Source organism: Cygnus atratus, chromosome 19, assembly GCF_013377495.2.
Source record: "Cygnus atratus isolate AKBS03 ecotype Queensland, Australia chromosome 19, CAtr_DNAZoo_HiC_assembly, whole genome shotgun sequence".
Lineage (NCBI taxonomy): Eukaryota > Metazoa > Chordata > Aves > Anseriformes > Anatidae > Cygnus > Cygnus atratus.
Window position 1 is genome coordinate 3,243,816 of NC_066380.1, and position 27,628 is coordinate 3,271,443.

The window sequence follows — 27,628 nt, forward strand, 5'->3', positions numbered from 1 at the left end:
GTTACATGCAGACAGGAGCGAGGGCAGGAGAAAGCCTTACTAATGCCTCACGTGCCCCAGTCTCGCTGCCAACCCTGAGGCCTGCCATGCTTGCTGATGGCGGTGGGCACGAGCTCTGGGACGTGTACGTGTGGGAGAAGCCTGGCAGGACGGGCTGCATGCGAGCATGCGGCCAGGATTCATGGACACCACATGTTAAAACTGTGGTGAAGGCCGACAGCACCCTTCTAGCATTTCCCAGACGGGAGGCAACGAGACACAGCTGGGGGAAAGCGCATGTCTCGCAAAAACCATCGCCAGGGTATCCCTAGTGGTAACAAAGCCCTTGCTGGTAAACTGGGGGAAAAGGGATTCTCAGTAAAAATAATTCTTTCCACAACGTTTGCATGGAGTGCAGGCTGACAAATCGCCCCCCTTAAATCCAAAATTCACTGGTGCTGGATGGCGTGTAAAATGCTGTGGAGTGCCTGGGACTGGCAAAGAAACCCAAGCTCACTGAAGCCTGCATTGAGTGATTCGGATAGGTGCTGGGGGCCACGAGCATTTGTTGCAGCAGCTGGTGTAGCTTCTGCAGTCTGGCAGGGGACACTAGGGCAAAAAGTGCTCTGCTGGGGCTTCTGACCTGCTGTACAGCAAATGTCTCAAGGCCCCGAATCCAACTGGGGCTGGGCATTCGGTACATGTACACACATGCCCGCTTCCTCCCCGGCCGCCGAGTGGAAAATACCAGCAGCATTCCAGGGGTACCGGGCTTATCTGGCTTGGGAGGAGGTCCGCGGCTTGGCTATTTATGTCCGGGTATTTGGGGACTTTGCACTTGCATTTGGAATACAGACTCCCTGTGGGAAAGAGAAAGGATTGAAATAAATTGCCATAAAGATCCGAGTGCAGCAAGCTCAGTGTTACTGCGTGACGGGCTTTGTGCACAGGAGTGGGACTCGCGCTCTGGTGCTGCTTCCCCTCGGCCGTGCCTTCAGATGCCTCCAGTCTGTGTCTGTGCAAGCAACCACGTTTGAGAGCTCTGCCACATGCTCAGCTGTGTGTGAAGTAGGAAGCACGATACATAATTCTTATCATCACTCCTAGAGGGCTGTGTCTCTAGAGACCCCAAATAATTAAAGGCATGTGGCCGTGCTTTACCCTTCTCCCATCAGCTGGAGTTATCCTAAAAATCTGCTGCTAGCGATCAGGAGACAATGTTTTTAAGTAACAGAAGAGTGCTTGGCATGGACGTGAAAGACACATGAAACACATTTTCAGTGTTAGCCCATTGGGATCCCGACCTAATGGCAGAGGCAGCAGCGGACATCGAGGCACGCACAGCACCGCGAAGGACCTGGAGGCCAAACGCCTTGCAGAGCCCCTCCTGCCCTGCTCACACCGCACATCCAACGTCTGTGAGAGTTTGGCACAAGGTAAGGAGAAAGCTTCATTGACCAAAGGCCCCCTCTGAGCTGTATCTAGGAGAATGACATTAGGAAAGTGCCAGTTCTTTGGGCCAAGGCAGCCCTGCAGTACTGAAGGACAGCGGGTATCAAGCCCAGATTTCAGTCGATTCGTAACAAAAAGACTGAGTTCCAGTTTTAGTAAAATCTAGATGCTGAGAAGCACCATTTATTGCAAATCAGTTAACCAAAAAAAATACATCATTTTTGCAAACTACAACTTTGCATGTAGATAACTTTATTACAGAAGATATCTTTTCTTAAACTACACTCTAGTTTATAAAACATAGGAAGAGTCAACACCACGTGATGTTTTTATCACTCATTTTAGGGATGTCACAATAACTGTGGTCTGAAATGTTACTAAGATGAGTGCTCAACAAAGCTTTGTGCCTTGAGAAATATCCATTTTATCTGGTGTTCTAATAAAAAGGAATGAGGAAAAGGAACCCTTTTCTTAGGTTTTCTGGATTAACTGCACTCTATTTGCCTGTCCCATACATGTCTAGTCGGAGGGTGTCTGCTTGCCTTCGCACCCGAGCGAGTGATATTCCAACACCTCTATAAGGTGATATATTTATGATATATTTAAGACTTGCTCATTTAGATTTTTGAAACAAAATCCACCTTTTCTTAAAAAAAACATATTTACAAACATTAAATCTGCCACAGGCTTATACTATATTTTACATGATACACAGAACGAGTGCACATCAATATAAAAAAAGATGCATCACTCCAGACTAACAAGAACAAAATGTTAACGTTTCAAAGCACAGGCTCAGCTGTGCTGTCCTCGCCCCCTGCTTCAACAGCCCGGCATCCCACGAAACCCGGCCGTGCCCCTTGCCCAACACCCAGCCAGGGAGCCGGAGGCACGGGCGAGCATGCGGTGGTGGCAGCGTTGTAATGCTTCGGAGTCTCGCTCAGGTTGTCTGCATTAATCGACACGCCTTCTTTAAAACAGGCAGGCCATCCTTAAAATAAGGATGAGGTTTACAAGTTTATATTGGCATTTATTTCTTAAACAGTTCCTCAAATGCAAACACAAAAACATCAACAAGAAAAAAAAAAACAGTAAAGATATTCAAAGTAAAATTAAGTCTCCTTTGTGTATAAACTCCACAGCTATGGGTTTGGTATATACTCCATAGTTATGGGTTTGCTGTCTTAGAAAGTTTGGCAAATACTCTTCTTTTTGGTGGGGAACAGTGTTCGTGTTATGTAAGGTTGTTGTTTTTTTTTTTTTTTAAGCATAGATCCTGTTCTTACAGGTCCATAATCCTGATTTATTTACTTTTTAGATCATAAAAATCATTTAAATATATTTTTATATATATATATAAAAAGAGAGAGAACAAAAATTTCTATTACCAAGGCAAATATACAACTATATAATACTGAAATTTAAACAAAGATTCATGACTGGTACCATAAAATGTCCTCTCAGACAGAACAGCAAAGGAAACATTTTAAAGTACATTTCAAAAATCTGTCCATGCTTAATTTTTTTTCCCCAAAAGGAGTGGTATTTTTAGTCAATTCTTTTCTTTTTTACATCTCTTTCTGACTTGAAAGAGCAAAAAAATAAATTAATGGCATTCCAGAATCCCAAATGGTTGCTTGTAGCTTTACATAAACATTTTCTCTCAAAACAGCACAATGAACCCCCCAATCAAAAGAGAATGTCCTATAAAAACCTAGTTTCTTGATTTCTTGAAACACAACTGGTGTCTCACATTGAGTTCTTAACAATAGAACATATAAATAAGAAGGCAGTGTTTTCATGTAAAATAAAAAGTACATAAATAAATACTAAAAAAAAAAAAGAATTAATTTGTCTTTTTATTCTCGTATAAAAACATATTTAAAAAGGATCCTTTAATAAAAGCATCCAACGTCCTGTGAAAAAAAGATCTCCCTCCAGCTCCCCCCGCGCGGCAGCGTCTCTGAAACCCGGCGTCTCACTTGAAGGCTTCGGGGATGTGTCCCATCTGCGACTGCATGCTGGTCGGGGGGCTGGAGATGCCCTCGGACCAGTCGGACACGTTGGAGTGAGGAGAAGAGCTCGACCACTGGTCCGGCGACTCCGGAGACGGCGTTAGGAAGGGGTGGTCGGGCACCTGGAGCTGGTGGCTGGGGGTGTTGTCCAAGGGGGAGGAATAACTGTGCTGGGAGGGCGGCGTTAGAAACTGCGTGGTGGTCATGGGCTGCGCGAGGGAGGACGGCAGGGACGTGGGCAGCAGCTGCGAATCTTGCGGCAGGATGGTGTGCACCGCCATGGTGCTGCCGCTCACCGGCTGCAGGTCGGGCTGGCTCAGCTCGGTACCGAGGAAATTTTGGCCGATGTGGCCGCTGGCGTTGGAGCCGGCGCTGTGGTGCTGCTGCGGCTGCTGCGGCGGCGGCTGCGCGGGTTGCTGCGGGGGCTGCTGCGGCTGCATGCCGGGCTGCTGCAGCTGCTGTTGCTGGAGCTGCTGCAGCTGCTGGCTCTGCATCAGGTGAGGCTGGGAGGCCAGCCGGGTGTTGGGCATGGCCTGGTAGCTCATCATCTGCGACAAGCTGGTGGTGGGCAAGCCGTTGTGCAGGGAGGTCATCATGCCGTGCTGCAGGTTCTGCGTCTGCTGGTGCGCCCCCGGCTGCATGTTGCCCCTCAGGGGGTTGTACTGATTCTGCACCATGCCCGTCTGCAGCCTGCTCAGCCAGTCGCACTGCCCGTTCAGGCCGGCGGCTCCGCCGACGGAGAAATTCATCGGGGCGTTGCTCATGGCTGTGCTGGGGCTGGAGACGGGGAGGTGCGAGAGACGTGGCGGCACCGAATCGAAGGCCATCCTGCTGGAGTTTCCCATGGCCATATCCTGCTTCCCCGCCATGTTGAGGTGGTTGATGCTCATGTGGGCATCGGGCATGCCCGGCAGGTGATTCAGAGGCATGGAAGGGGACTGCTGAAACGGAGAGGTCATCAGCGGAGGAGAGGCGACATCTGACAGGTACCCGTGGGGCGACTCCAGGGAGTCCACTGGGGACAGCACGCTGGAGTTGTCAAGCAGACAGCCTTTTCCATCTTGTGACTTTTTCCTCCGGGCTTTCAGGTCTTTGGCATCCTTGCCGTTGCAGCTCAGGCCCTTGGTACTCGGCTTCCTGGCCTTCTTGCCCTGGACGGCGGGTTTCAGGTTGCCGATGTAGCTGTTGGGGGAGCAGAGCGGCGGGGACAGGGTGGGTGCCCCCAGGGGGCCGTTGTGCAGCGGCGGGCTCCGCACCAGGTTGTACTCGTCCAGCAGCCTCACGATGTCGTGGTGCATGCGCTCCTGCGCGATGTCCCGCGGGAGCCGGTCCATGTGGTCCGTGATGTCGCGGTTCGCAAAATGGTCCAGGAGGACTTTGGCCGTTTCGTAGCTCCCCTCTCTGGCCGCGAGGAACAGCGGGGTCTCCTCCTAGAAACCCAGCAGAGATGATTAGGTTCGTGTTCAGATTTTCCTGGCTAACGCTTCCCTGAGCTCCTCGCCCAGCACCACGCAGCTGGGTGCAGAGGCTGTAACTGCCCCTCCTCTGGTGAGGCTTTGCTGCTGCCTGTTTTTATGCTGCTGAGCCACAGCCTCGTACTGATACCAAACCAGGAGCCCCATGAGTGCCCCAGAACACGCAGGGAGATGGCCGCACTAACACTGTATCAAACCCCTTACCAAGCACTGCACAGGCCATCAGCATCACCCGTAACACCAAATCCCACATTGCTTCCTCGAGCTGAATACCCCTCCTTGAGTCACAGCAGAACAACACAGTAAGCCCCCTACCTTATTGTTCTGCATGTCCTTGTTGGCACCGTTCTTCAGAAGGACGACTGCAGCTTCAATGTTATTCACGGCCGCTGCCCAGTGCAGTGCTGACTTGCCTACAGAGGAAGGCCAGGAAACACACCGAGCATTAGCGAGACGTTAGAGGACCAGAAAACAGCCCTTTTCTTCGAGCCCGTGTTTCAGTCGCCTGCAGTACCTAGATCATCCACGGCGTTGACGTCTGCGTGGCAGTTGATGAGATCCTCCAGCATGCCCTCCACAGCCAGGCGAGCAGCCAGGATCAGAGGGGTGGTCCCATCGTGCATGCGGGCGTCCAGATCGGTTGCCCTGTTCCTAATAAGGATCTGCCGGGACCAGGATCGAAGCACGGGAAGCACAAACGTCAGGCAGGACAGACAGCAGAGACACCCACAGCTCAGAACCCAAAAGCCCCTTCCCATGGGCTGGTCCCTCCCATCCCTCCCCTGCCCTGGGCGCACATCAGGAGGGCAGCCCAGGATTGCTGCCTCGTGGGATTCGGGTGGCCCTGGTTATCCAGACTTCCACCACGCACCTTGCTGGGGCAAACTGGTGACACTGGGATAAGATCAGCCTTGTGACCGACCCGACGTGCAGCACGAGTCCCTTCTGCAGAAAACCGGCGGTGAAGGAGAAGGGATCGGTTACCTGGAAGACTCCTTGGGCATCGGCGGAGACGGCCGCGTGGAGCGGAGTCCTGCCCATGTTATCCTGGATGTTTGCGTCGGCGCTGGCTTCCAGCAGGCGCTTGGCAGCGTCGGAGCGGGAGTAGCGGGCGGCCAGGTGCAGCGCGGTCTCACCCGTGCGGTCAGTCTGGTTGTGCAGGCTGGCGCCTTGGTAAATGAAGTCCGAGATGACGGCGGGGGCATCGTCCTCCTCTTCGCTGTTGCCAGTCTCCAGCCCGCCTCCGCTGCACGAGGCGATCATGAGGGGGGTGAAGCCATCTGGAAAGCACAGGGGGGAAAAAAAGGCTTTTTTGTACCTTTCTGTAATGCAGGCGGCTCAGCGAGATGTTCTGCCTGCAATAGATGCTTATTCTCATGGGTGCATAAAGACCGAGTTCCTGACTGGCTCTGCACATCAAACATGAATATCCTTCCTCTGATATGGATGTGAAATTCCTTAGTGGTTATCTCACCGCTCGCTGGTTTTCCTGTTTCATCTGCTAGCCTGCACACTGCAACGTGCAAGGTGCAATTTCTACGGGAGGTTGCTCAAAGCAAACTTTAGCGCACTACAGCGCAGCCTTAAATATTTTCAGTATTTGAGAAGACAATTTCACAGAGGCGAGGAAGACCAAATGTTTGAAATAATTTAAAAGTCTAGTAACTATTAACATAGTTAAAAACCTGAAAAGAAAACCATTAAATGTGCAGTTCGGTGGGAGGAGAGGAATCTTGGAGTGGCAGGGAGGGAAGCTGGAGGATTTAACAGGCACTTTTCCTGTATCCTCTAGTTTCCTTCTCTGTGATCAAATACAGAGATCTTATGGAAAGCAAAATTTGTCAGGGTCCCTCTCTCACGCAGAACAGCAATCGTGTGATGCAGAGTGGTGAGCAGTGACTGTGACACGGGGCTGAGAGGGCAGGGACAGTAGCATTAGGAACAGAGCTGGGCAGGTCTGTCTGGGACTGCCCATCTGCAGGCAGTCAGCGAGGATTTCGGATTAGCTGAGTAGCAGTGCAGCAAAGGCAAGGAATCCGCCTTACCGGGACCTCTCACGTTGACATCCATGCAGTCTGCATCGATTTCACCCTGCGGTGGAGTAGGTGCCATGGAAGATATGCGGAGGTCGGCGGCATCCAGGTGCTGTTGGGTCCACTGCCTGTGGTCCGTCTGATCATCTGAATCAGGCAGCATCGCCTGCTCCTCAAACTGAGGGAGGACAAAAGGGGATGAGCACCACGAAAAACACACGAGGCAGGTGTGGGAGGGGGGAGCTGAGCTGCAACACGGAAAATTCTGCAAGCCCCAAAGGTGCGTTTGCCATACACGCAGGTTTGGAAAGCAGCCTTCAGACGTGGTGAGCAGCACGGACCGGACCCCGAAGGGGAATCCGTTCTGCTGCTTTCCCAGTGCTCTGCCCTTCCGTGCCACAGCCGAGCGAGTGACTACTTGCAGCACAGAAAGGAAATCCTGCAGGTAGCTTACCCTGAACTTCTTGGTGTCCAAGGTCTCCTCATCACCCCACTCATTTTGGTTGTCATCCATCAGTGTGCCATCTGAAGCATTTTTGAGGGGTCTTTAAAAACAAAACCATGCAAAAAATTAGCTCCTCCACTGGAACTGATATGGGATGGGCTGTGCTTATTTATACACATGCACAGAAGAAGAATCAAAAGAAGATTTTCAGGAAGTTCCCCTCAAGGTGCCTTTCATATTTTACCAAGTGCAAATGGATCAAGAATCATTTAAAAATCTCCTCCAAACTAGAATGTGATTTTCCCCATGCAAAACAATACGAAACCCAATTTTTCTCCTCCCAACTACTCTGCTAGGATGCACTAGAGGACAAAACTCTGATGGGATTCTCCAGAAGAGCCCCCAGACAGCCCCACTCCGCTGTGTTTAACAGGCTAACACGCAAATTACTCACTTCAGTCCAACAGAATCCTCCCCAAGCGGCTCTCGTCGCTTCTTCTTGCTTGACTCTGTCACTTTGAAGCCCTCTGGGAACCAAAGCTGCCCATGCTCCCTGCGCCGCTTACGAGATACCAGTACTCCCACTCCGATGAAAGCAAGCAGGACCAGCACAGCTACCACCACGTACATAGGATACAGCTGGGAGTTCCTCGTGGGTTCAGCCGTTTCACCTGAAAAACAGTGGGGCACAAGGAGACGCTGAGACATTAAGCTGCATAGCAAACCAGTGACAGAGTGGAAATGAAGCAAAATTAGTTAATAAAGGTACCTAAGGCTGATCTAAATCAGCCCCCCCAAAATAAGGTCATTTTATACGCTATTAATCAGAATTGCAAACTATCGGCAAATTCTCCGCTGCACAAGCCAGCCTGCATCAGGAGACAGCTTTACTTTTTTCTCCTTTAAGGAAAAGGATTAGCAAACTTCAAATCATTGCGCTCGCATTGAGCTGTTAAGACAAAAGGATTTAGGGGGGATTTTCAAGATACAAACTTCAACTCCTTGCATGTCACTGATTGATTGGAGCTGGTTGGGCTGTGTTTTTTTTAAACTTTTATAGTGGTAATGATTTTGAAATAAACCAGGAATAAGCAAAAATAAACAGTTTTTGTATCATTTTTAAAAACAGACTTAAAAACAAGGTGCAAGGTTTCAAAACCAGGCTGTGCTCAGCTGTGGCATCTGAGCCAGCCGACAGAGAACAAAACACGGATGAGACTGGGAGGTTTCAGTGCTCTCTCCCCCAGCCGACCAGCCCTGCTTACTTTTAACGGCTTCTATTTTGTAGGGTATGTTCAGGTTGCCAAGGGAGGCCAAGGCACCCAGGAACGCCGCCACGTCGGTTGCACTCTGGAAGCACTGGGAAGACGACTGGATGCACTGACGGTTATCAATTTCCAAGTAGACGATGGATCTGCAAGAAGAGTCAATGAGAAATGAGGTGCGATGATCACACTGCAAAGGCAGGCAAGATCCGTCTCCCTCCCCTCCTTAACCTCCCATCAGTGGGAATTAGAAGGTGGGAACCCATTTCCCCGCTTCTATGTGGCTTCCCTGAGCTCACACCGGTGGTCTACTGGATTTATCTCAATGAACACGACAAAGCCTGACTCCTTATCCACGGGAATGCAGGGGAGTCTCTGCTTCACAATGCTTTAAGACTACCCAGACACCAGAGTGTCTTAAATCATGCTGTTTGGGAGCCTTAAAACCTTTCACACCAGTTTCGCTGCTCGAACTCCTTTGGTTTTGGTGACTTTTGATTGAGCCCGCAGAGAGGGAGAAGGTTAGATCTATATGTTTATACCAGAGATCTCCAAACACAGTTTGCAGCGATTGAGCTTTACAACAAAGCTCTAGGAAGCATTTCCCAGGGAGAAACTGAGGCTTAGCTTAATGACTTCCTGCAGTCAGACAGACGGTCAGGCCAGCCTCGGCTTCCAGGTCCCACCCAGCCCAGCCCGGTTCCCAACAATGCACAAGGCTCCCTCAACCGTGAGAGTCGGCGCAGCATTGTATCAGCGATTCCTGAGCAATCGCTCGCTTTTCCCACATGAGAGCAAAATCCGGTTTCTATTCACACAGAAAGCAACATCTAAATACAATTATCTGGCCTACATCCTCTTCTTTATAGCGTGTTACTATTATCAACACACAAAACAAATGCTGCTCGGCGAAAAGGAACCCACTGGTCCTCCTTACCCTCTGATGTCCATCTGATCGAGCTCTCTCTTTTGCCTCCTGCCAGCCCGGGAGTAGAGGCTGGTCTTCACTTTGTTGATGACAGCACTGGACATATCTGACCAGTCCTCTGTTGACCTCTTGATGTAATGCTTTTTCAGCTCCTCCTCGTTGCCGTAGTAGGGGAATATCATATACTCTCCCTTGGAGTTCTTCTTGAAGACGACGTTGGTGTGCAGCACACGGCTCAGCTCCCGCAGGAAATTGAAGGAGTTGTTCTTCAGGTTCTCGGGGGTGATCAGCACCACCACCACCAGGGTGCCGTCTGCAAGCTTCTCCGGCATATTGTTTGCACAGTCCAGACCATCCCATTCGCACTCAAAATTATTGCAGCCCTGGTCACAGTGACCATCTGAGAAGTGGTCCTTGCAGTACTGATCATACAGAGGGCTGGGCAGAAGAAAAAGAGAGGCAGAAATATGAATTAGGCTAAGTATTCTGCATATTACCTGTCTGCTAAGAAAATAATTTGTGCTTCACACAAAGACCTCTCTTTTGGGTCAACACTTTTTATCCTAATGAACGTGAAAGCAATTTACATAGAAGGGATCTGTTCTATGCAGGACGGCAAAGCATCCACATCTGGGGTGAAAGACAGCAGCTGTGAAATTGTAAGTCACAATTTAGATGCCAGAAAACAAGGACAAATTACAGTGACTCAGAAAAGACATGGGGACATGGAATAGTTACTTAGACCAGAATTTGTCTGGAAATCTGGGATCAAGTTACTGGTGTTGCCAAAGACAACGTTTGGTAAATGCCTGGATGTTCATACCATGTTTCGTGGTTGGTCTTCCATCTGAGCTCTTACTACACTGAAACTGACTGTGACACTACTGCAAGCTGCAAAATTCACTTTTGTGGCATGATACAGGCCAGGGCAGGGAAGCCAAGCACAGAAAGCTTCAGAGCATACACAAAACTCTGTAAGACCATGGGGAAGCGTGGTCGCTTGAGATGCAGCCCCATGTGCAGGAGAAGAGAATGAAGAGAGCCAACAACAGGTCTGCACTGAGGAACTGAGGAAGCAGATACAACCAGAAGATCTGAGAGATCGGGGCTTTAAAGCAAGAGGGTCAATGAGCAAGAGTGTCACTTACTTGCACTGCCCTTCGTACTTCTGGCAGTCGAACCCATCGTACAGGCAGCCCGCGTTATTGCACTGAGAGTCGCACTTGCCGTCGTTGAAGTACTTCCAGCACTGCAGCGACTGCGAGCAGTTCTTCCAGGGGTCGTTGAAGTTGAGGGAGCAGTCGCCCCCGTCCCAGCCGCAGGCGTGGTTGTTGCACTTGCCGTCGCAGATCTTGTTGCCGGCATACCCCGCGCAAACCGCGATCTCGCACTTCTCCTCAATTTTGGGTGGGATGATGTCCTGCCCGAACCCACCTTGGAAATCGAAGTCGAGGATGTGGCAGTTGAGGCCGTTGAAGTTGGCAGGGCAGTTGCAGTGGTAATAGGGGGGAGCATCGCTGAGGAACTCGCAGGTGCCCCCGTTGTAGCAGGGGTTGGAGGTGCAGGGGCTGCTGGCCGGGTACTGGCACTCGGGCCCCGTGAAGGCCGGGGCGCACATGCACTTGGAGCTCTTGTGGATGGAGATGCAGGTGCCGCCGTTCAGGCAGTGCAAGTTCCCGCAGGTGCGGGAGTCGTTCTCACAGGTGGCACCCACGAAGCCCTGGGGAGGTGACAGCACAGAGGGAGTCAGAATAAAGCGACGCTGCCCTGTGTCCTAAACCACATGTGTGTTCTGGGAAACTGAGCACAAACCCAAGGGTGATCAGATAGACCTGGCCAGGGCACGGCGCTGGCGCTTCCCCTGAAACTAGTGACGGGCAAGGATAATCTAGAATGTGAACCCCGTTAGAGCATCCCCCTGGAAACAGAGAGCTCTTCTCCATAGCTGCCCGCTCCACCTTTATGTGGTGCAAATCATCGTCCACCAACAAGATGGCAAGGAGCCTGTCCTACAGAGCTGGGTGTCACAGCGTGAGCCTCCTCCTCCTCCCTGACAGACACCAGATCCCCGTGGGGGTGAGGAAGGCACGGACGCACGGATATTCCTCCTCTCTGCGACCTGCAGGGCCCGTGCAACGCCCCGTGCTCGGAGCTGGAGAGCAGCAGGTACCTACCGGGGGGCACTTGCAGATGAAGCCGCGGCCGGTGTTGCTGGCCACAGCGCACGTTCCCCCATTCCTGCAGGGCTTGCCCTTGCAGCCGTCCACCACGGTGTCGCAGCGACGCCCTGCAGAGGGAGAGAGGAGGGTGTAAGGGGCGGAGGGAGGCGTGCGAGGTGCTCGGGGTGGCCAGGCGCCGCAGGGAGCGGGAAGGACGCGGCGCTCACCTGCGTAGCCAGGCCGGCACTCGCATTTGTAGTCATTGACCCTCTGCACGCAGTTCTGGGTGCCGCGCGCGTCGCAGGGGTTGGACAGGCACTCGTTGACGTCTCCCTCGCAGCGCTCCCCTACAAAGCCAGGGGGGCAGATGCAGCTGTAGCCACCTACCCGATCCGTGCACTTGCCATTGTTAAAGCACTTGGGCCCCAGGGTGACAGGATCAAAGAAAGGGCTGCAGTCATCCACATTGATTTCACAGTGCACCCCTAGAGAAATGGGGGAACAACCCACACAGCTCATCAAACAGTATCGGGGTGACCGGTGGTCCCTCGTGCGAACCTTCCCTGCGAAGGGGCTGAGCCTGACCAACTCAATGGCAGTCTGAGCCACCGCTCTGGCGGGAAGCACGCAGCACCGTGCAGCTCGTGTCCAAGGTTGCGTGGCCTTGATGGCTAAGCTCGCGAGCAAACACAATCCTCTATCGTTGCGTTTGCTTCTGCTAGCCTGAGCAGCTAATGAGCAGATACCGAGGATATCTGCATTCAACCCGCTAATGCCCCAGCCTGGGGAATTAATTTACCTTGGGTTCCTCTGGGGCAGGAGCATTTGTAGGTATTGATGAGATCGATGCAGGTTCCTCCATTCTGGCACGGGTGGGACAAGCACTCATTGATCTCCTCCGAGCAGTTAACTCCATGATAACCAGCCACACACTACAAGGAGGGAAGAGGGGAGCTGTCAGAGATGTTCGCCCGATTGCCACATGGTGCCTGGGATATACAAACAGCTGCTCTGTTCCTGCCCCTGGCGCTACCACAACCCCCACAAAGGGCCCAACACAGCCCTCACTGCCCTCGCCCTGCCCCAGGACACCGCATGAGGACAGCACCCACCTCGCAGGAGTAGCCTCCCAGGTAATCCGTGCAGGTGGCTCCGTTCTGGCAGGGGTTTGGGGAGCACTCGTCCACCTGCTCCTCGCAGTAGCTGCCGGTGTAGCCGGCCTGGCAGCGGCAGAAGTGAGTGTTGCCGGTGTCCACGCAGAGCCCCGAGTTCCTGCAGAGGTGTGCGACGTCGATACCTGCCGGGGAGAGCACCAAGAGACACGGGGACCTCAGCGACACCCAGGCACTGCAGGGCCAAATCCTGGCCACCCTTTGCACCGCGTGTCCCACCAGGAAATACAGCCCCAGGGTGGTGGGTGCACACAACAGCAAACCCTGAGATCGCTCTGCACTGTGCAAAGGTCCCCACCAAGAGACCTGAGCGTGGTCCCCACCGAGAGACCCCGCTTGGAGCCCAGCACTGGAGGCCTTGGTGACCCCCCAGCCCTGTGAGACCACACATGGCTGCAGGGAACGACGGCAGGGACGTACCTTGCTGCTTTGCAGCCACCTCGCAGGAGACGCTGGGGACGTCGCAGTAGAGCCCGGTCCAGCCGCTGTTGCACTCGCAGCGGTACAGGTTGTTGGTCTGCCAGCACTTCCCCCCGTTCTTGCAGGGCGAGGAGTCGCACCAACGCACCAGGTTCTGGAAGGGGACAGCAGGGGAGTCAGGACCCAGTGGGGCTTCTACAGGATACAGACCCAGCCCTGCACCCAGGGCAGAGACCACAGAGACCCCCGAAATCCCCCCGGTTGGCATGCATTGACAGGACCGGGGGCAGTGCCCATGACAGCCCAAGCCTCCTCTACCTGGCAGTTGAGCCCGGTGTATCCCTGGGGACACGTGCACTTGTACGTCCCGTAGCTGTCCTGACAGGTGCCCCCATTGAGGCACGGCTTGGAGTCGCACTCGTTGATGTTGTGCTCGCAGTAGCTGCCCGTGAAGCCGGCCGGACAGAGGCAGGTGAACGTGTTGATGCCATCCACGCAGGTCCCACCGTTGAAGCAGGAGCTGGGAACACAAACGCCGCATCCATGTGAGCCAGTGCCGCTGGCTGACGTGCTCCATGCCGGACCCCAGCCCCAAAGCCCCCGCAGACCCACAGGGCTCGTCTGGGGCCATAGGGCAGCACGGGGACCCCCTCGCACAAGGCAGTACCTCTCGGTGCAGTCGGGAGTGTTGTTCTCGCAGTGGATGCCGCTGAAGCCAGAGGGGCAGGTGCAGGTGTAGCTGTTGACGCAGTCGGTGCAGTTGGCACCGTTCTTGCAGGGGTTGCTGGCGCACTCGTTGATGTCCTCCTCGCACTTGGGGCCGCGGAAGCCGGCCAGGCACTCGCAGAAGAACGTGCCCACGCTGTCCGAGCAGGAGCCGCCGTTGTGGCACGGATCTGGACGGGGGAGGACGTGCACGTTACGATGCAGCGGGTCCAGCCCTGGTGTTGCCCACACACACGTCCCCCAACCATACAAAGGGATGGGACAGAGGCCAGCCCAGCCCCAGCTGGGGACTGGGAACGCGGAGGGCACGTGGGACACGCTTGCTCACTGCCTGCACGTCACTGTCCCCCCCAGCCTCCTTCCTGCCACCTACCACCTGGCCCGGATTGACGCAGCTCCATCGGGATGGGATGGAGACGTTCCCAAAGGAACGGGGCCGACCCAGACCCACACGGAGGGCTCCCTGTGCACAGGGCTGTGCACAGGCTCGGGGCTGGGCTAAAAGCACGGGGGACATATTGCTCTTACTGGGCTGGCAGTCGTCGATGTCGGTGTCGCAGTTGCGGCCGGCGAAGCCCGCCCTGCAGAGGCAGCGGTAGCTGCCGTTGGTGTTCTGGCACGTGGCCCCGTTGCGGCAGGGGCTCTTCACGCACTCGTTGATGTCGATCTCGCACGTCTGACCTGCGGACACAGCGGGTCGGGTACCGTGAGCTGGAGGCGCTGGCGGACATCCCTGGGGACGGACGCCTTGCCCCTAGCGCCCGCCGCAGCCCGCAGCAGGGCAGCGCCCTCGCAGCAGCGCCCACCTTGCCAGCCGGGCGGGCAGCCGCAGGAGAAGCTCTCGTAGTCCTCCGACTCCCGGCACTCGCCGCCGTTCTTGCAGGGGCCGCCGGCGCAGGGGGCCAGCACGTCCTCGCAGGTGGCTCCTGTGCAGGCACAAGTGGCTGCTGATGCCCTCTCCCAAACGACGGGTAGCCCAAGTCCCCACGGTCCCCATTCACACCTCTGGGGCTGCTGCCAGCCCTGGGCCCCCCCAACCCACCCCTGGGCAGCCTCCCCAGGGCTGCTTCCTCCATCCCTGAGCCCTTTGTGACTCCCGGTTCCCCAGGAACCCTTTAAACACTTAAAATCTGGGCTTCGTTAAAGGGCCACTCGTTTCCTTTGGAAGGGAAGCACTGCTTGGGGTGGCTTTCCCCCTTATGCTCCCCCCCTCTCAGCTGCTTTTCCTGTTTACGTCCAGCCAAGGGACACGTTCCCTCCGAACCCTTATCTTCCCTGTCAGCCAGTATCTCCCAAACTGGCCTTTGCTATTTTCCAGAGCCTTCCACTCCCCGCCTGCCCCGTCCCGTCCCCCCCCAGGGGTTTCTATGGCCACTGCCGAAGGCAGGAAACAGCTCAGAGCTTCCTGCAATTGTGCTCTGGCGGCCGCTCTGCGCGAGCGGAAGCGGGAGGACGGCAAACAGGAATCGGCTCAGCAGAACCCCCCGGCCCCCGGCCTCGGCTCGCTTTTTCCAGCGGGGGCACCAGGGCGGGCGAGCAAACGGGGCCCCCCCCTGGCAGCGAGGAGGGTTCCCGGTGCTGATGCCCAGGGCGCGGGCTGCAGCCGAGGCCCTGCCACCACCTCGGTGCCCCAGAGGAGGAGGAGGAGGAGGAGGAGGAGGAGGAGGAGGAAGGAGGAAGCTCTGCCCTGCTGCTTCCCAAAGCTCCTCGGTGTTTCCTCCAGCTGTGCTGTGGCACGGGGAGGTGGAGCCGTGGGCAGCCCCACGGGGCAGTGTTAGGGAAGCCCCCGCGTGCGGTGCACGCACACAGGGACGGCTTTGCCATTGGCAGCCCCACGGGAGGGCTGGGGTCGTGGGGTGCTGCCCCCTCACCTGTGTAGGGCAGGAGGCAGTTGCAGGTGTAGCCGGCCACGTCATCGATGCAGGTGCCCTGATTCAGGCAGGGGTTGGAAGCACACTCGTTGATATTGGTCTGGCAGTTGGGTCCTAGGAAAGAAAACAGAAATGCAGGTGCAAAACTGGCCGTGATGGAGGCGTGCTCATGGGAGGGGAGCCTCCTGCTGTAAGTTCAAGCCCTGGGAGCCCAGACACAGCTGAAGGTCCCTGGGCTGACGGCACTGCCACGTCTTCCACCCAGACCAGGCATCTCCCCACAGTGACATCTCCCAGGGCTCCCACCCACGCCCCGGCCACATCCTTACCGCTGAACCCTTCCCTGCAGGTGCAGATGTAGCCGCTGGTCATGTCCTTGCAGGTGCCGCCGTTCATGCAGGGATTGGATTCACACTCATTATTGTTGATGTCGCAGTTTGTCCCGCTCCAGCCTGGGTCGCAATCGCACCGGTACCTTTGGGGAAGAATTAAGAGTGTAAAGGAGAGGATCTGCTGTGACCCAACGTTGCTGGGTCGCCCTTTGGTCCCAGCAGCCCCCGTGCCCCCAGCCTACCCGTTCAGCCCGTCGTGGCATCTCCCGTGGATGCAGGGGTTGCTGTTGCACTCGTTCACTTCGGACAGGCACTTGGGGTCGTGGAAACCCTCGGGGCAGAGGCAAGTGAAGCCGTTGATGCCATCCTTGCAGGTGCCCCCGTTGTGGCAGGGGTTGCTGGCGCACTCGTCGATGTTGATGTTGCACATGCGCCCTGGGAAGGGGCAGCGAAGCGTTACCTCGTGCGAGGAGCCTCCTCAGGGCACGGAGCATGTGGCTCCCCTCCAGCCGTGCTGAGGGTGCCATCAGAGCTCGGATCTCCAGGCGCACGTGTGCCAGCCACGTACAAGCAGGCCTGCCCTTGGTGTACGGTGATTTCACACCGCTGCATCGCGCTCCTGGCTTAATGAAATGCAGCTGGGAGGGGGCCGTGCCATGGGCTCCTTTGGTCCAGGAGGGAATAGCAAAGGGAGCCAGTTTCAGCCCGTAACCCTACCTGCCGCGGCTGACAAAGGAAGGCTTTATTGAAGGCTCCTGGCGAGCAGGAGCACAAAGAGCTGTGCGGCCCTCGCTGCCGCGAGCGGGGAGCCAGCGGGGTCTGCTGCTATCAAAGCCGCTGGCTTTTTCCAGCGGTGATCAAACAAACCAGTTAGACAAGGCAGCAACCCGATACCCATGGGAGTGGATGCACCGGGAGTCGAATTCGCGGCACTGGAACCCCTCTGATTTTGGCCTGAGCTGGAATCGCCCATTTGGACACGCAGGGGGTCCGGGGTGGGGTGGGAGTGCGCGGGGCTCCTGGCAGCACCGCCGGCTGCAGGACGCTGGGGCAGGGCCTCCCTGGGACCTTGGTCACCCCGGCTGCTCCCTGCCACAGAAGTCCCCCACTGGAGGACAGCAGCGCCGTCCCTCCTCGCCCCATCCCTGTGTCACCCAGAGTGTCCTGATTTGGGCCAGGCTGCAAGCGGCCACCGCCGTGCCTTCTCTCACCTGTGTACCCCGGCTCGCAGGTGCACTCGTAGCCGTTGATCTTGTCGATGCACTTGCCATAGTCGCAGGGGTTGCTGGCGCAGTCGTCCAGGTTGATCTCGCAGTTGGGCCCTTGAGGAGGAAAGCAGGGGCGTTAGGTGCTTGTGGGGCCCCGGCCCTGCTGACGAGGCAAAACAAAACCCGCGGGCAGGCCCCGCCGCGCTGCTCCCCACTCCACAACAAAGAGCCTCCCCCGCAGGCAGCTTCCAGGCTCCCGGCTGGGGCGAGGGCGCTAAACCGGGAAAACTCGTCCTGGCCGAGGACACCCCTGCCCCAGGCCGTCCCCAAAATCGGGGTGGCTGCTGGCGGTGGCCCAGGGCCTCCCCGGGCATCACGGTGAACCTGTCCAGGGGTGGGACCAGGCACCTCGCTGGCACGGCTGCCGCGGCCTCTCCCCTTGCTCACCTGTGGTCCCCTTGAGGCACAGGCAGTTGTAGGCGTTGTTCCTGTCCTGGCAGGTCCCCCCATTTTTGCAGGGCTGGCTCTGGCACTCGTTGATGTTGATGTCGCAGCGGTGGCCCGTGTAGCCAGGCTGGCAGAGGCAGGTGAAGGCGGCAATGCTGTCCTTGCAGGTCCCGTAGTGGCACGGGTCAGGGTCGCACTCGTCGATGTCGATCTCGCAGTGAGCGCCCGAGAAACCTGGGGGCAGACAGGGGGACGTGGGGTGAGGACGGAGAGGTTGTGGGGTGAGGATGGAGGATGCAGGAGGAGGATGGAGAGGATGCAGGGTGAGCATGGAGGGATGGAGGATGCGGGATCAGGACGGGGGATGCTCCTGCCCACCCGAGGCGGGTGCTGGGCAGCACCCACCCGCTCCACCAGTGCAGCAGGAACCCCCTGGGGATGGGGTGCAAGGGGTTGGATCCCTCCTGGCTGTGGGGCCTTTCAGAGCCCGGCTCGCGGGCTTTGTCCCGGGGCGCACAATGACCTGCATTAAGCCGGCTCGGCTCAGGAGCGGGGCCCCGCGCTCGCCCGCGTCTCGTCCCGGAGCGTGCGGGGGGGCCGGCCGCATGCACCCCCGAATAATCACCCCCCCAGCAGATCCTATTCTCCTGGCCGGCTCCCTCCCCGACGGGCTGGGGGTGGAGAGCCAAGGACAAAGTACAGCTTTGACTAGACCCCGCCAAGCCCACATAGCAGCTTTTCATCGGGGCTTGGCATTAGCAAGACACTAATTAGAGGCCATTCAGCTGGAAGATTTCTGGCGGGAGCTGCTCCACAAAAGAGCCACTGTTTGCCACCAGGGCTCGAGTCATCGTTCTGTGCAATCGCTCCTTGGGTTTCGGTCCGCGAGCCCCCGGAGCCCTGCACCTTGCGTCCCCATAGAGGCAGCTTTATTCCTTCCTTCCTTCCTTCCCCCTCGCCGCCGCCTGTCGCAGCAGCGGGGAGCGCAGCGGGACGGGTGCTGCGGGGCCACACCTCATTAGCGCCACGCTCGTTACACCCGGTACGGGGCTGGCTGGAAGCAGGGATTTGGGCGCTTTCCTTGTTAATAGCTCATTACTGTGGTTTTACGGCACTTTACGGGGCAGAAGGGGGGTTGTTCCTCGGAGGGGGGGGGGACTTGGGGACCCCTCACCTTCGGTGCACTCGCAGCTGTAGGTGTTGGGGCCGTCCACGCACTTGGCCCCGTTCTTGCAGGGGGTGCTGGCGCACTCGTCGATGTCGAACTGGCACAGGTGCCCGTTGAAGCCTGAAATGGGAGGCAGAAGTTGTGTCCCTGCGGTGTGGACGGCCAGACCTGCCGGGGGCTGCCCGCTGCCCCCTCCCTGTGCCGGGCAAGTCCCGTGCGGGCCCCCCACATCCCAGCCGGGACGCTGGGTTTCCATGGGGACGGCTGCGCGGGGCCCTGAATGCGGGGCTGCGACCCGCCATTGAGAGCATCTTATTTACATCTCTAGAGGAGCAAAGTCTCTGAACTTCAAAACCTCCTTTCACAGATTAACCGTCTCCCCATTCTCTGCTCCACCCCGTGACTTTGACACCGCATTCAAAGCGGCTGGCGAGGCCCCCCCCCAGGCCCCCGGCCCTCCTTCCCAAAGTGGGGCCTTTTCAAGTGCAAAGCCGAGGGGTTTAATCCTCCTTCCCCTCTCCCATGGCTTGGTGGAGCATCGCCTGCATGGCGCTCAGCTCCTCGCCAGAACGGGATAAACCTCCCCGAAAGCTCCCGCCGGTTCTGCACCACGCTTCCCGCGTGCGGGGAGATGCTGCTCGCGGCGAGGTTTCACCGCCAGCATCCCACATCGCTGCAGAGCCGGGCGGCTCCGCGGGGAACACAGCCCCTTTTTCCCGAGCTGCTGAGGATCCCGAGCAGCCGGCACCGTCAGGTGCGGGACACATGACGGCTCGGTTCCCACCGCGCTGGATGCCACGTACCGGTGGGGCACTCGCAGTGGAACTCGTTGATCTTATCCAGGCAGTTGCCGTTGTGCAGGCAGGGGCTGCTGGCGCACTCGTCCGTGTTGATCTCGCAGTAAACGCCCTCGTACCCTGTGGACAGACCCACCGCCCCGTCAGCTCGGCGGCACGGAGCGCAGCAGGACGGGTGCCCCCTCCACACGCAGGTTACACCAGGAGGCACTGGGATTTTATACAGACGGCCCAGGAGCCGTGCTCCAGCTGGTGGGAGCCCATCCGGCCTTACGCACAAGTTTCTGGGTGGCTGTCCACCAGGGATTTCCCTACCTAAGCCAGCAGGGTTGGCAAGAGGAAGGGTGTGGAGGGCTGGTGGTGCCCAGCTCCCCGCTCCCCTGTCCCCACCGCCATGGGACGCTGCGCCGAGCAAAGCGCGCTTCTTTTCAGTGCTCCCCCCGGGCACACCGGCCTCTCACAGCTCTGAGTGCAAATCGACGCTGAGCTGATGCTCACAGGCACCTGGAGCCTTCCCCTGCCTGCACCCGGCACCAGGGCAGGGGGTACACACGTGGGGGCCATGGGGCCGCCCGCCCACCTACCGGGCATGCAGATGCACTGGAACTCCCCGATCTGGTCCAGGCAGGTGGCGTCGTTCTGACAGGGGTTGGAGAGGCACTCGTTGACGTCTATCTCACAGCGAGGGCCCGAGTAGCCCTGCAGACACTGGCACTGGAAGGACCCCTGGGTGTTGATGCATTTCCCTGCGTGCTCGCATGGGTTGGCTCCTGCAAAACACAAGAGTTGCTTACGGGACGTGCTCCCAGCTGCAGCGAGCTCCCTCCTCTGCTGCATGAGCTGCCCAGCCCCTCGGCTGGCACAGGGCACTCACCCAGCGAGCACTCGTCCACGTCCTGGTTGCAGGCTGGCCCCATGTACCCTGAAGGACACGTGCAGATGGCTTTGCCGTTGACAGGGTTGGTGTCGCAGTTGGAGCCCTCGTTGCAGGGGTTGCTGATGCAGGCGTCATCGAGGTGGCACAGCAAACCTGGGGAGCGAATGGCACGCGCACGTCAAGGTGCTGGGCACGCAAGTCTCCATGCACCGAGACCTCTGCCATCATTGGCCAGGGGATGCTCGGGGAGCTGCCACCCCGCACCCTGAGCACTGGGGTCCTCACCTGTGCGGCCGTGGGGACACTCGCAGTAGAAGGAGGCCACCCGGTCGTGGCAGGTGGCCCCCTGGAAGCAGGCGGCCATGGCGCAGTCGTCGATGTTCTCGCTGCAGTCCTCGCCCGTCCAGCCGTTGACGCAGACGCAGTTGTAGCCGCCGTGGTTGTTGTGGCAGGTGCCCCCGTTCTGGCAGGCGTTGGGCATCAGCTGGCACTCGTCCACGTCCTCGGTGCAGTACTGGCCTGCGAGGGACAGGGACACGGGTGTGAGGCTGGAATGGACCCACTCCCACCGGCTTGGTGAGCCACGCTCCTTGCAGAGATGCGTGTTGCTGCACTCAGCGGAGCAGGACGGCTCTCCCCAGCCACCTCCCCAGCCCCCAGGACAGCCCTGCCACCCTCGGTGCTACCTGTCCACTCAGGGGGGCACTGGCAGTTGTAGGTGTTGACGCCGTCCACGCAGGTGCCCCCATTCCTGCAGTTGTTCCCTGGACAGTCGTCGATGTTCTCCTCGCAGTTCTGGCCCGCGAATCCTGCGGGGAGGAGACACCCGAGGTGACACCAACCTCCAGCCATGCCCCTGCCCTCATCCAGTGCCACTGTCCCAAGGGGGACAGGACAGCCCTGAAGCCCCGCAGGGCTCCCTGCACCGAGGCTAAGGCTCGGGAGCTGCCCTCCCGCCGCCCTCCCCGCTGCAGCCGGTTGCTCATTAGCACGCAGACAGCCCGCCAGGCGCTCTCCACCCTGCCGCCTTTGAAGCCAGCCGCCCGGTTTCATCTCCAGCCCCGTCCCGCCTCCTCCGGGGCTGCTTTCTGACACGCACATTACCCTGGAAGGGAGCAATCGCCCGGGCCTGGCAAGGGGCTGCATCCCCTGCGCGGGGCAGACGGGCGTCCCCGGCGCAGGGCGCGCCTGCCAAGGCCCCCGGCTCCGAGGATGCTCTCCCCGAGCAGCGGAGGCTCCGCTGGGGACGCCAGCCCCGCCGACTCCACGGCGAGCTGGGATGAACCGGCGCTGCTCCCACCACCGCTCGCGGCAGCCAGCACTGAATCACCATGTTTTAATTTCGCATTTAAAGAGCCTAATAAGCAGTGCTTCCCCCAGAGGGGAATTCTTCGCTCCCCAGTCTCTGGCAGCATGAATCACGGCCCCGCGCGCTGCGCTGATCCCAGCTCTCCTCGCTGCAGCCCGGCTGCTCAGGTTTGTTTTATCGCCTCCACCTGATGGCGCGGCGCGCACTGAAGCCGCGCAGCCCCTGACCTCTCCCCATGTGCAGCAGAAACGAAACGGCCGGGTCCTTATCAGGAGATCTGTCGAGCCACCCTGTCCCCCTTGGACTGTCGCTCGTCCTTGCTCCAGGGTTAGAACAAACGCAGGCCCTTGCTCTGGGACCCACTACATCAGCCCCACTACACGAGCAGCAGTAGCAGTGATTTATGGTCGCTGACAGGAGCCCAAAGCAGACAGCACTGCTCTGCGCCCTGTTTTTAAGCAGCTGGGCTGAGACTGAACAGCAACAACCGGCAATGTCCTAGCTACCAGGATTAACTCATTTCGAACCACCTGAATGAGTAATTAGTACTGCAATTACTTTAAACTCCGGGTTACATTCTGCAGCGATGGCATGATAAACCAGACGAGATTAGTTTAACTTGAAGAAACCCGGAACAGCCAGGCCTCTCTGGAAATGAAAAGGGGACATTGTTTCGGATCGGGCGCGCTGCATACCAGCGTATCAATCACCCTCTTATCATGAGAAGCGGCCCCCGGTTCCTCGTGCCTCTGCCAAAAGCCGAGGCAGCTCTCGCAGCGAGCCACGAGGTGCCGAGGGACCTCAAAGTCTCCCCCGTTGGAGCCACCCTGCCTTTCCGAGGGGCCGTGCCACCCCGCGGGAGGCGAACCGGCTCGTGCAGCATGCAAATCTCCCTGCAGCCGCCCGCGAAGCCGCGGCTGGGTGTGAACGCGCCGGTCCCCGTCCCCCCCCGCCCCCGGCAGGGATGCTCCCCGGGGCGATTCCTCACCCCGCCGTGCCCGACGCCCAGGCTGCTGGGGGTAAAAGTGCCTCGTCAGCGGTACGGCAGGGCAGGCCAGCGCCGCTCCTGCTGCCACCCGGCACCTGCCCGGCCCTGCGGCAGCGCCGCGCCGCCCTGCCCGCGCTGGGAGCTGCTCCCGTGGGAGCTGCTGGCTCGTGGCTCGTCCTGGAAGGAAAGGCTTCCTTCCCCGGGTCAGCCCCAGCACCTCGCTGCCTGCGAGGACGGGAGCTTTGCTCCAGCCTGGGCAAGCAGGCGTGGAGGGGAAGCAGGAGATCCTACAGGGCCCTGGGTATCTTCGATGGCTAACAGTACAGCCAGAAGCTTGGGAAGGGTGTCGAGCCTCTGGTTTTCTGAGTCCATGTCAGAGAACAAGATGAGATTCCCCCATGCTACCCCAGGGGATCTCGCATCTTTCCCCAGCGCCAGCCCACACTGCCGGCAGGAGGCAGGTACCGGGATGATGGTACTGGGATGTGGGTACGTCTCTGCCAGCTGGGACACCCTGTCCCTACCTCGTGCAGAGGGATGCTCCGTGCAGATGGGGCAGGAGGGAGGATGGGGCTCCCGTGGGAACGCTGCGCACCACCCGGGGTGCAGAGCAGAAGAGCCGCTCACCCCTCATCCTGCCCCAGCCCCAGCTGGGCTATATGGGTGACAAGAGGAGATAAAACAACCCCATGAGAAAATTCCCAGGCAGCTCACCACTGCTCACGGCATCTCTCCCCGGGAGAGGACACAGCTGGTGGGGCTGGCTCGGGTGACAAATGGCGCAGTCCTCCTGGCAAGCAAAGCCTGGGCTGAGCTCAGGCTGCACGGCGCTGCCCTGCGTGTAGCGAGCGGCTGGGCTGCTCCCGTGCTCGCCGGAGGGAGCAGCAGTGAGCACGGGCAGGGTCTCCCTTCCCCAAGCCTGCCTGCACTCAGAAACTTTCCAAAATAGCTATTCCGGGACAATTATTCCATTCTGGAAGTGGATTAAGCTAAAACGGAAAAAGGCACTCTTATTCTGGAATATGAGCATCCGCAGAGGGGCCTCTGCTGAAGCAGTTGTTTTGGAAGAGCTATTTTAGTGAATCACCAAGTATAAAAAGCCCCCAGATGACCTCTCTGCTAAAGGCACGGCTGCCCAGCATCTCCCCACACACACCCGGGACGGCCCTGCTCCGGCCACTTGGTTTTGTCGCTCCCTAGAGCTGTGACGTGAGCAAAGGCTGGGCGCTACGTGCTTGAGGAAGCAAATTGGGGAAAAAAAAAAAAAAAAGCTACAAAAGGGCCCCCAGCACCCTGGTTCCTGGTTCCCCGGCACCTCTTTGCAGGGAGCACCCAGCGGGCACCTACCTGGCAGACACGTGCAGTCGTAGGTGGTGTCCCCGGTCTGGCGGCACGTCCCCCCGTTCTGGCAGGGCGAGGGGTTGCAGGGCACGTAGAGGTGCTCGCAGTTCTGCCCGGTGTAGGCCGGCTTGCAGGAGCACTGGTAGGTGCCCACCTCGTTGGTGCAGCTCCCGCCGTTCTTGCAGACGGGCGGCGAGATGTTGCACTCGTTCACGTCCTGCTTGCAGTTGGCCCCGTGGAAGCCGGCCGTGCAGCGGCAGACGTAGTGGGCTTCGAAGGGGACGCACTGGCCCCCGTTGGCACAGGGGTTGGAGGCGCAGGGGTCGGCCTGCTGGCAGGTTTTACCTGGGGAGGGAGGAGGAGGGTGAGGATGCAAAGCACAGCTCTTAGCGCTGGGAGTCCTGGCGCACAGCCACGCTGTGCTCACAGGGGGTTGCGGTTAATTCCCCCGACCTTTACCCTTTTAAAACCCCCATCAGCGGAGGATTTTTGCAGCTAAATGGGCACCTCCACGCTCGGCACTGCCAACCCTCTCCGCTCCCCCAGCAGCACCACGGGAGGAAGCAGCAACCGGCGCCGGGGGGGAGCTTTCCAGGAGCAACCCCCCAGCGAGGACCGTCCGTCCCCGGTCCCCGCGGCGGCAGCGCCACCGGCCTCACCTGACCATCCCGGCGGGCAGCGGCACTTGTACTCGCTGAGCGTCACCAGGTCGCAGGTGCCCCCGTTGCGGCAGGGGTTGTTGAGGCAGGCGTTCTCGCGGGGCGTCAGGCAGAGCTCGTCGGTGAAGCCCAGGCGGCAGGCGCAGGTGTAGTCCGCGGTGCTGCCGCGCACCACCGGGGTGCAGGTGCCGGCGTTTTTGCAGGGGGAGCTCAGGCAGGGGTTGGGCAGCTGGCACCGCTCGCCCACGTGGGCGCTGCTGCACCTGGGGACGGGGAAAAAAAGAGAGACGTCATTTAGTGTGACCCAAGCTCGGGGGGATCGGGGTGCCCCGGTCGGGTACCGGCACTGGTTCCAGGAGCACGTGCGTAGAGCCGCGCGGGCACGCTGCCCGTGCCCGGCCCCGCAGCACGGCTGCTTTGGCAGTTTGAAGGCTCTACCCTGACGGCTCTGGGCCGAGCTGCACCTTGAGAGAAGAGGAAGATGAAAGAGGCGCCTGGAACAAAGGCTTCCCCCATCAAGGGGCCTGCACAGACTTGCAAAACCACAGTCTCCAGGGCCGACATCCTGCTTTTCAGCGCTAAGTGCTTTCCTCGCTCCCCCCCCTCGCTGAAGAGGAAACCGGGGCCCAAGGGGGGACGCGGCGGTGGCTCACCCCACGCCTGCGGCAGGAGCACGGCAGAGCCGGGAGCACCGAACCCATCCCTGTCCCCCCCATGCAGACACCCCCAGACCCGGTGCGGAGGGAAGCCCTGCAGCAGCCCCGGGGCTGAGCCGTGCAGGACGCCCGCGCTGCATCGCCTCCTGTCCCCGCAGCGGGGTCCCCGCAGCTTCTACCTTCCCTGCGTCCCGAGAAATCGGCCAAATGCGAACAACCGCGGGCTTGCCGTTGGCTGGTAACAGGTGGGGCACATCCCAGCTCGGCGCAGCTGAGGTCTTCCCCCAAGATAAACCCTCGCCAAGCTCCTGGCGGCCCCGCGTTTCCGCATGGGGGCCCTGAGAAAAGGCCCCGAGCGATGGCCACCGGCTCAGCCATCTGTCACCAGCAGCCACGAGGCAGGGACGGGGACGCGGCGCACGAGGGCAAACCCTGCGCCGGTGGCTCCACGCCGCCTGGAGAGGCTGGGCAGGACGCGGGGCTGGGAGGGGATCACGCGGGGGGGGGGACCTGGCTCTGGGAAGGGGAGGACGGAGCCGAGCTGTGCGTGGAGAGACCGAGGGCACCCGAATATCGAACGGAGAGCCCGGGGATGAGCACCTCCCTGGCACAAACAAACCCTCTTGTGTTTGCAACACCAGCTGCCACTCGTTTCGTTTCTCCCCTGAGCAGCTCTGCTGGTGGCACACCGCTTCCCGAGGGGCAGTTTCTGTGCTGAGCGCTGGTGCGGGGAGGGCACGGCAGGAGCCAGGCGATGCTGCAGCCCTGTCCTGCACCAGGGTGGCAATGCCACCACGCCACGCTCAGCCCCACGCCTGGCTGCCATTAGAGGCCTCAAGAGCAGAAATAAATGCAGGCTAACAAACAGCAAGACAGCTGATGCCCAGGGAAGGCGCCGCTCTGGCAGAGCTTTGGCAGGACGGGGCTGGGGCACCTGCTGCGTGCTTGCACCCATAGCCACAGAGCTGGTGGCACCTCGTGTCCCCAAGGCACAACGCCCCCAGGGGCGCACTGGGGACAGAGAGCCCCGGGGACCATCCCGGACAAAGCCACAGCCCCGTGCCCACACTACAGAGCGCCCGTCTGCAACACCACAGCCTGAGGACCCCAAAGCCAGGACGCGGGGATCCTACAGGCAGCAAAACCCTCACCCGCCAGCCCGCCCCAGCCCCGGAGCCGCCGCGCCGTGCCGCAGGCAGGACCACGTCCCTGCCCCGCTCCCCCTCTCCTCTCCTACTTTTTTTCTTTTTTTTTTTTTTTTTTTAACCCAATTCTGATTTCATTGTTGGGGATTGTGTGAGAATTTGTCAGGATTCGGAGACATTTTGAGTTAATGAGACGGCATTATCCCGGCCAAATGGAAAAGAAAATGCGTACAATAATAAATCAGGGCATCTGCTCGGCACACAAAGGGCGGCGGGGAGCAGGTGTGCATCTTAATGAGGGAGAGCAGCTGCCGGCGCCCGCGAACGGACGGACGGACGGACGGACCATGCCCGGCTCGCCGGCGGCTCCGAACCCGGGGCGCCGCGGACGTGGGGCGACGCCGGCGCTTCTGGGTGGCTGCGCCGCGGCCCCGCGCGGGGGGAATGCGAGGGCCGGGGGCTGCAGCCGCCTGAGAGGGGCCATTGTGCGGGGCCAGGCCGGCCGGGCGAAGGCACGCCGCCGGCAAAGCGCTCAAGTGTGCAGTCATCTGTTAAACCCCCCCCCCACACACCCCGCGGGCCCCCCCCCCCCGCCCGCACCACACACGCTTTTTTTCTTAAAACAATCCCCCGGGCGCTCTCGCGGCCGGCTGGCGGCCGGGGCAGCAGCGTCACGAGGTTCTCCGATGGGAGAGGGGGTAAAAAAATAAAAAAATAATAAAAAAAAAAAAAAAGAGGGAAAATAAAAGCGATGCCGGACA

The 27,628-nt window shown here is 58.7% G+C and overlaps 1 protein-coding gene across 2 annotated transcripts in view; it reads right to left on the reverse strand.

Annotated features, from left to right (window-relative positions):
* Positions 1-1,502: 1,502 nt before the first annotated feature.
* NOTCH1 (notch receptor 1) overlaps positions 1,503-27,628 on the reverse strand; it is a 40,811-nt gene continuing 14,685 nt past the window's right edge. Inside the window, exons 3-34 of one of the 2 annotated variants that reach the window (XM_050714508.1) lie at positions 25,067-25,329; positions 24,414-24,752; positions 21,456-21,578; positions 21,055-21,288; positions 20,767-20,922; positions 20,477-20,662; positions 19,899-20,012; positions 19,102-19,215; positions 17,928-18,161; positions 17,484-17,594; positions 16,515-16,707; positions 16,270-16,415; positions 15,941-16,054; positions 14,876-14,995; positions 14,598-14,750; positions 14,011-14,239; positions 13,662-13,863; positions 13,344-13,497; positions 12,864-13,048; positions 12,551-12,683; positions 11,979-12,098; positions 11,767-11,879; positions 10,741-11,312; positions 9,602-10,030; positions 8,665-8,813; positions 7,854-8,070; positions 7,409-7,499; positions 6,967-7,132; positions 5,906-6,201; positions 5,436-5,583; positions 5,237-5,334; positions 1,503-4,876 (exon numbers count right to left, since the gene is read on the reverse strand). In XM_050714508.1, coding sequence (XP_050570465.1) covers positions 3,410-4,876; positions 5,237-5,334; positions 5,436-5,583; positions 5,906-6,201; positions 6,967-7,132; positions 7,409-7,499; positions 7,854-8,070; positions 8,665-8,813; positions 9,602-10,030; positions 10,741-11,312; positions 11,767-11,879; positions 11,979-12,098; positions 12,551-12,683; positions 12,864-13,048; positions 13,344-13,497; positions 13,662-13,863; positions 14,011-14,239; positions 14,598-14,750; positions 14,876-14,995; positions 15,941-16,054; positions 16,270-16,415; positions 16,515-16,707; positions 17,484-17,594; positions 17,928-18,161; positions 19,102-19,215; positions 19,899-20,012; positions 20,477-20,662; positions 20,767-20,922; positions 21,055-21,288; positions 21,456-21,578; positions 24,414-24,752; positions 25,067-25,329 — 7,369 coding nt within the window. In that variant the 3' untranslated portion in view covers positions 1,503-3,409. Of the gene's footprint in view, positions 4,877-5,236; positions 5,335-5,435; positions 5,584-5,905; positions 6,202-6,966; positions 7,133-7,408; positions 7,500-7,853; positions 8,071-8,664; positions 8,814-9,601; positions 10,031-10,740; positions 11,313-11,766; positions 11,880-11,978; positions 12,237-12,550; positions 12,684-12,863; positions 13,049-13,343; positions 13,498-13,661; positions 13,864-14,010; positions 14,240-14,597; positions 14,751-14,875; positions 14,996-15,940; positions 16,055-16,269; positions 16,416-16,514; positions 16,708-17,483; positions 17,595-17,927; positions 18,162-19,101; positions 19,216-19,898; positions 20,013-20,476; positions 20,663-20,766; positions 20,923-21,054; positions 21,289-21,455; positions 21,579-24,413; positions 24,753-25,066; positions 25,330-27,628 lie in introns of both variants that reach the window. The other variant, XM_050714507.1, reaches the window with a different exon arrangement.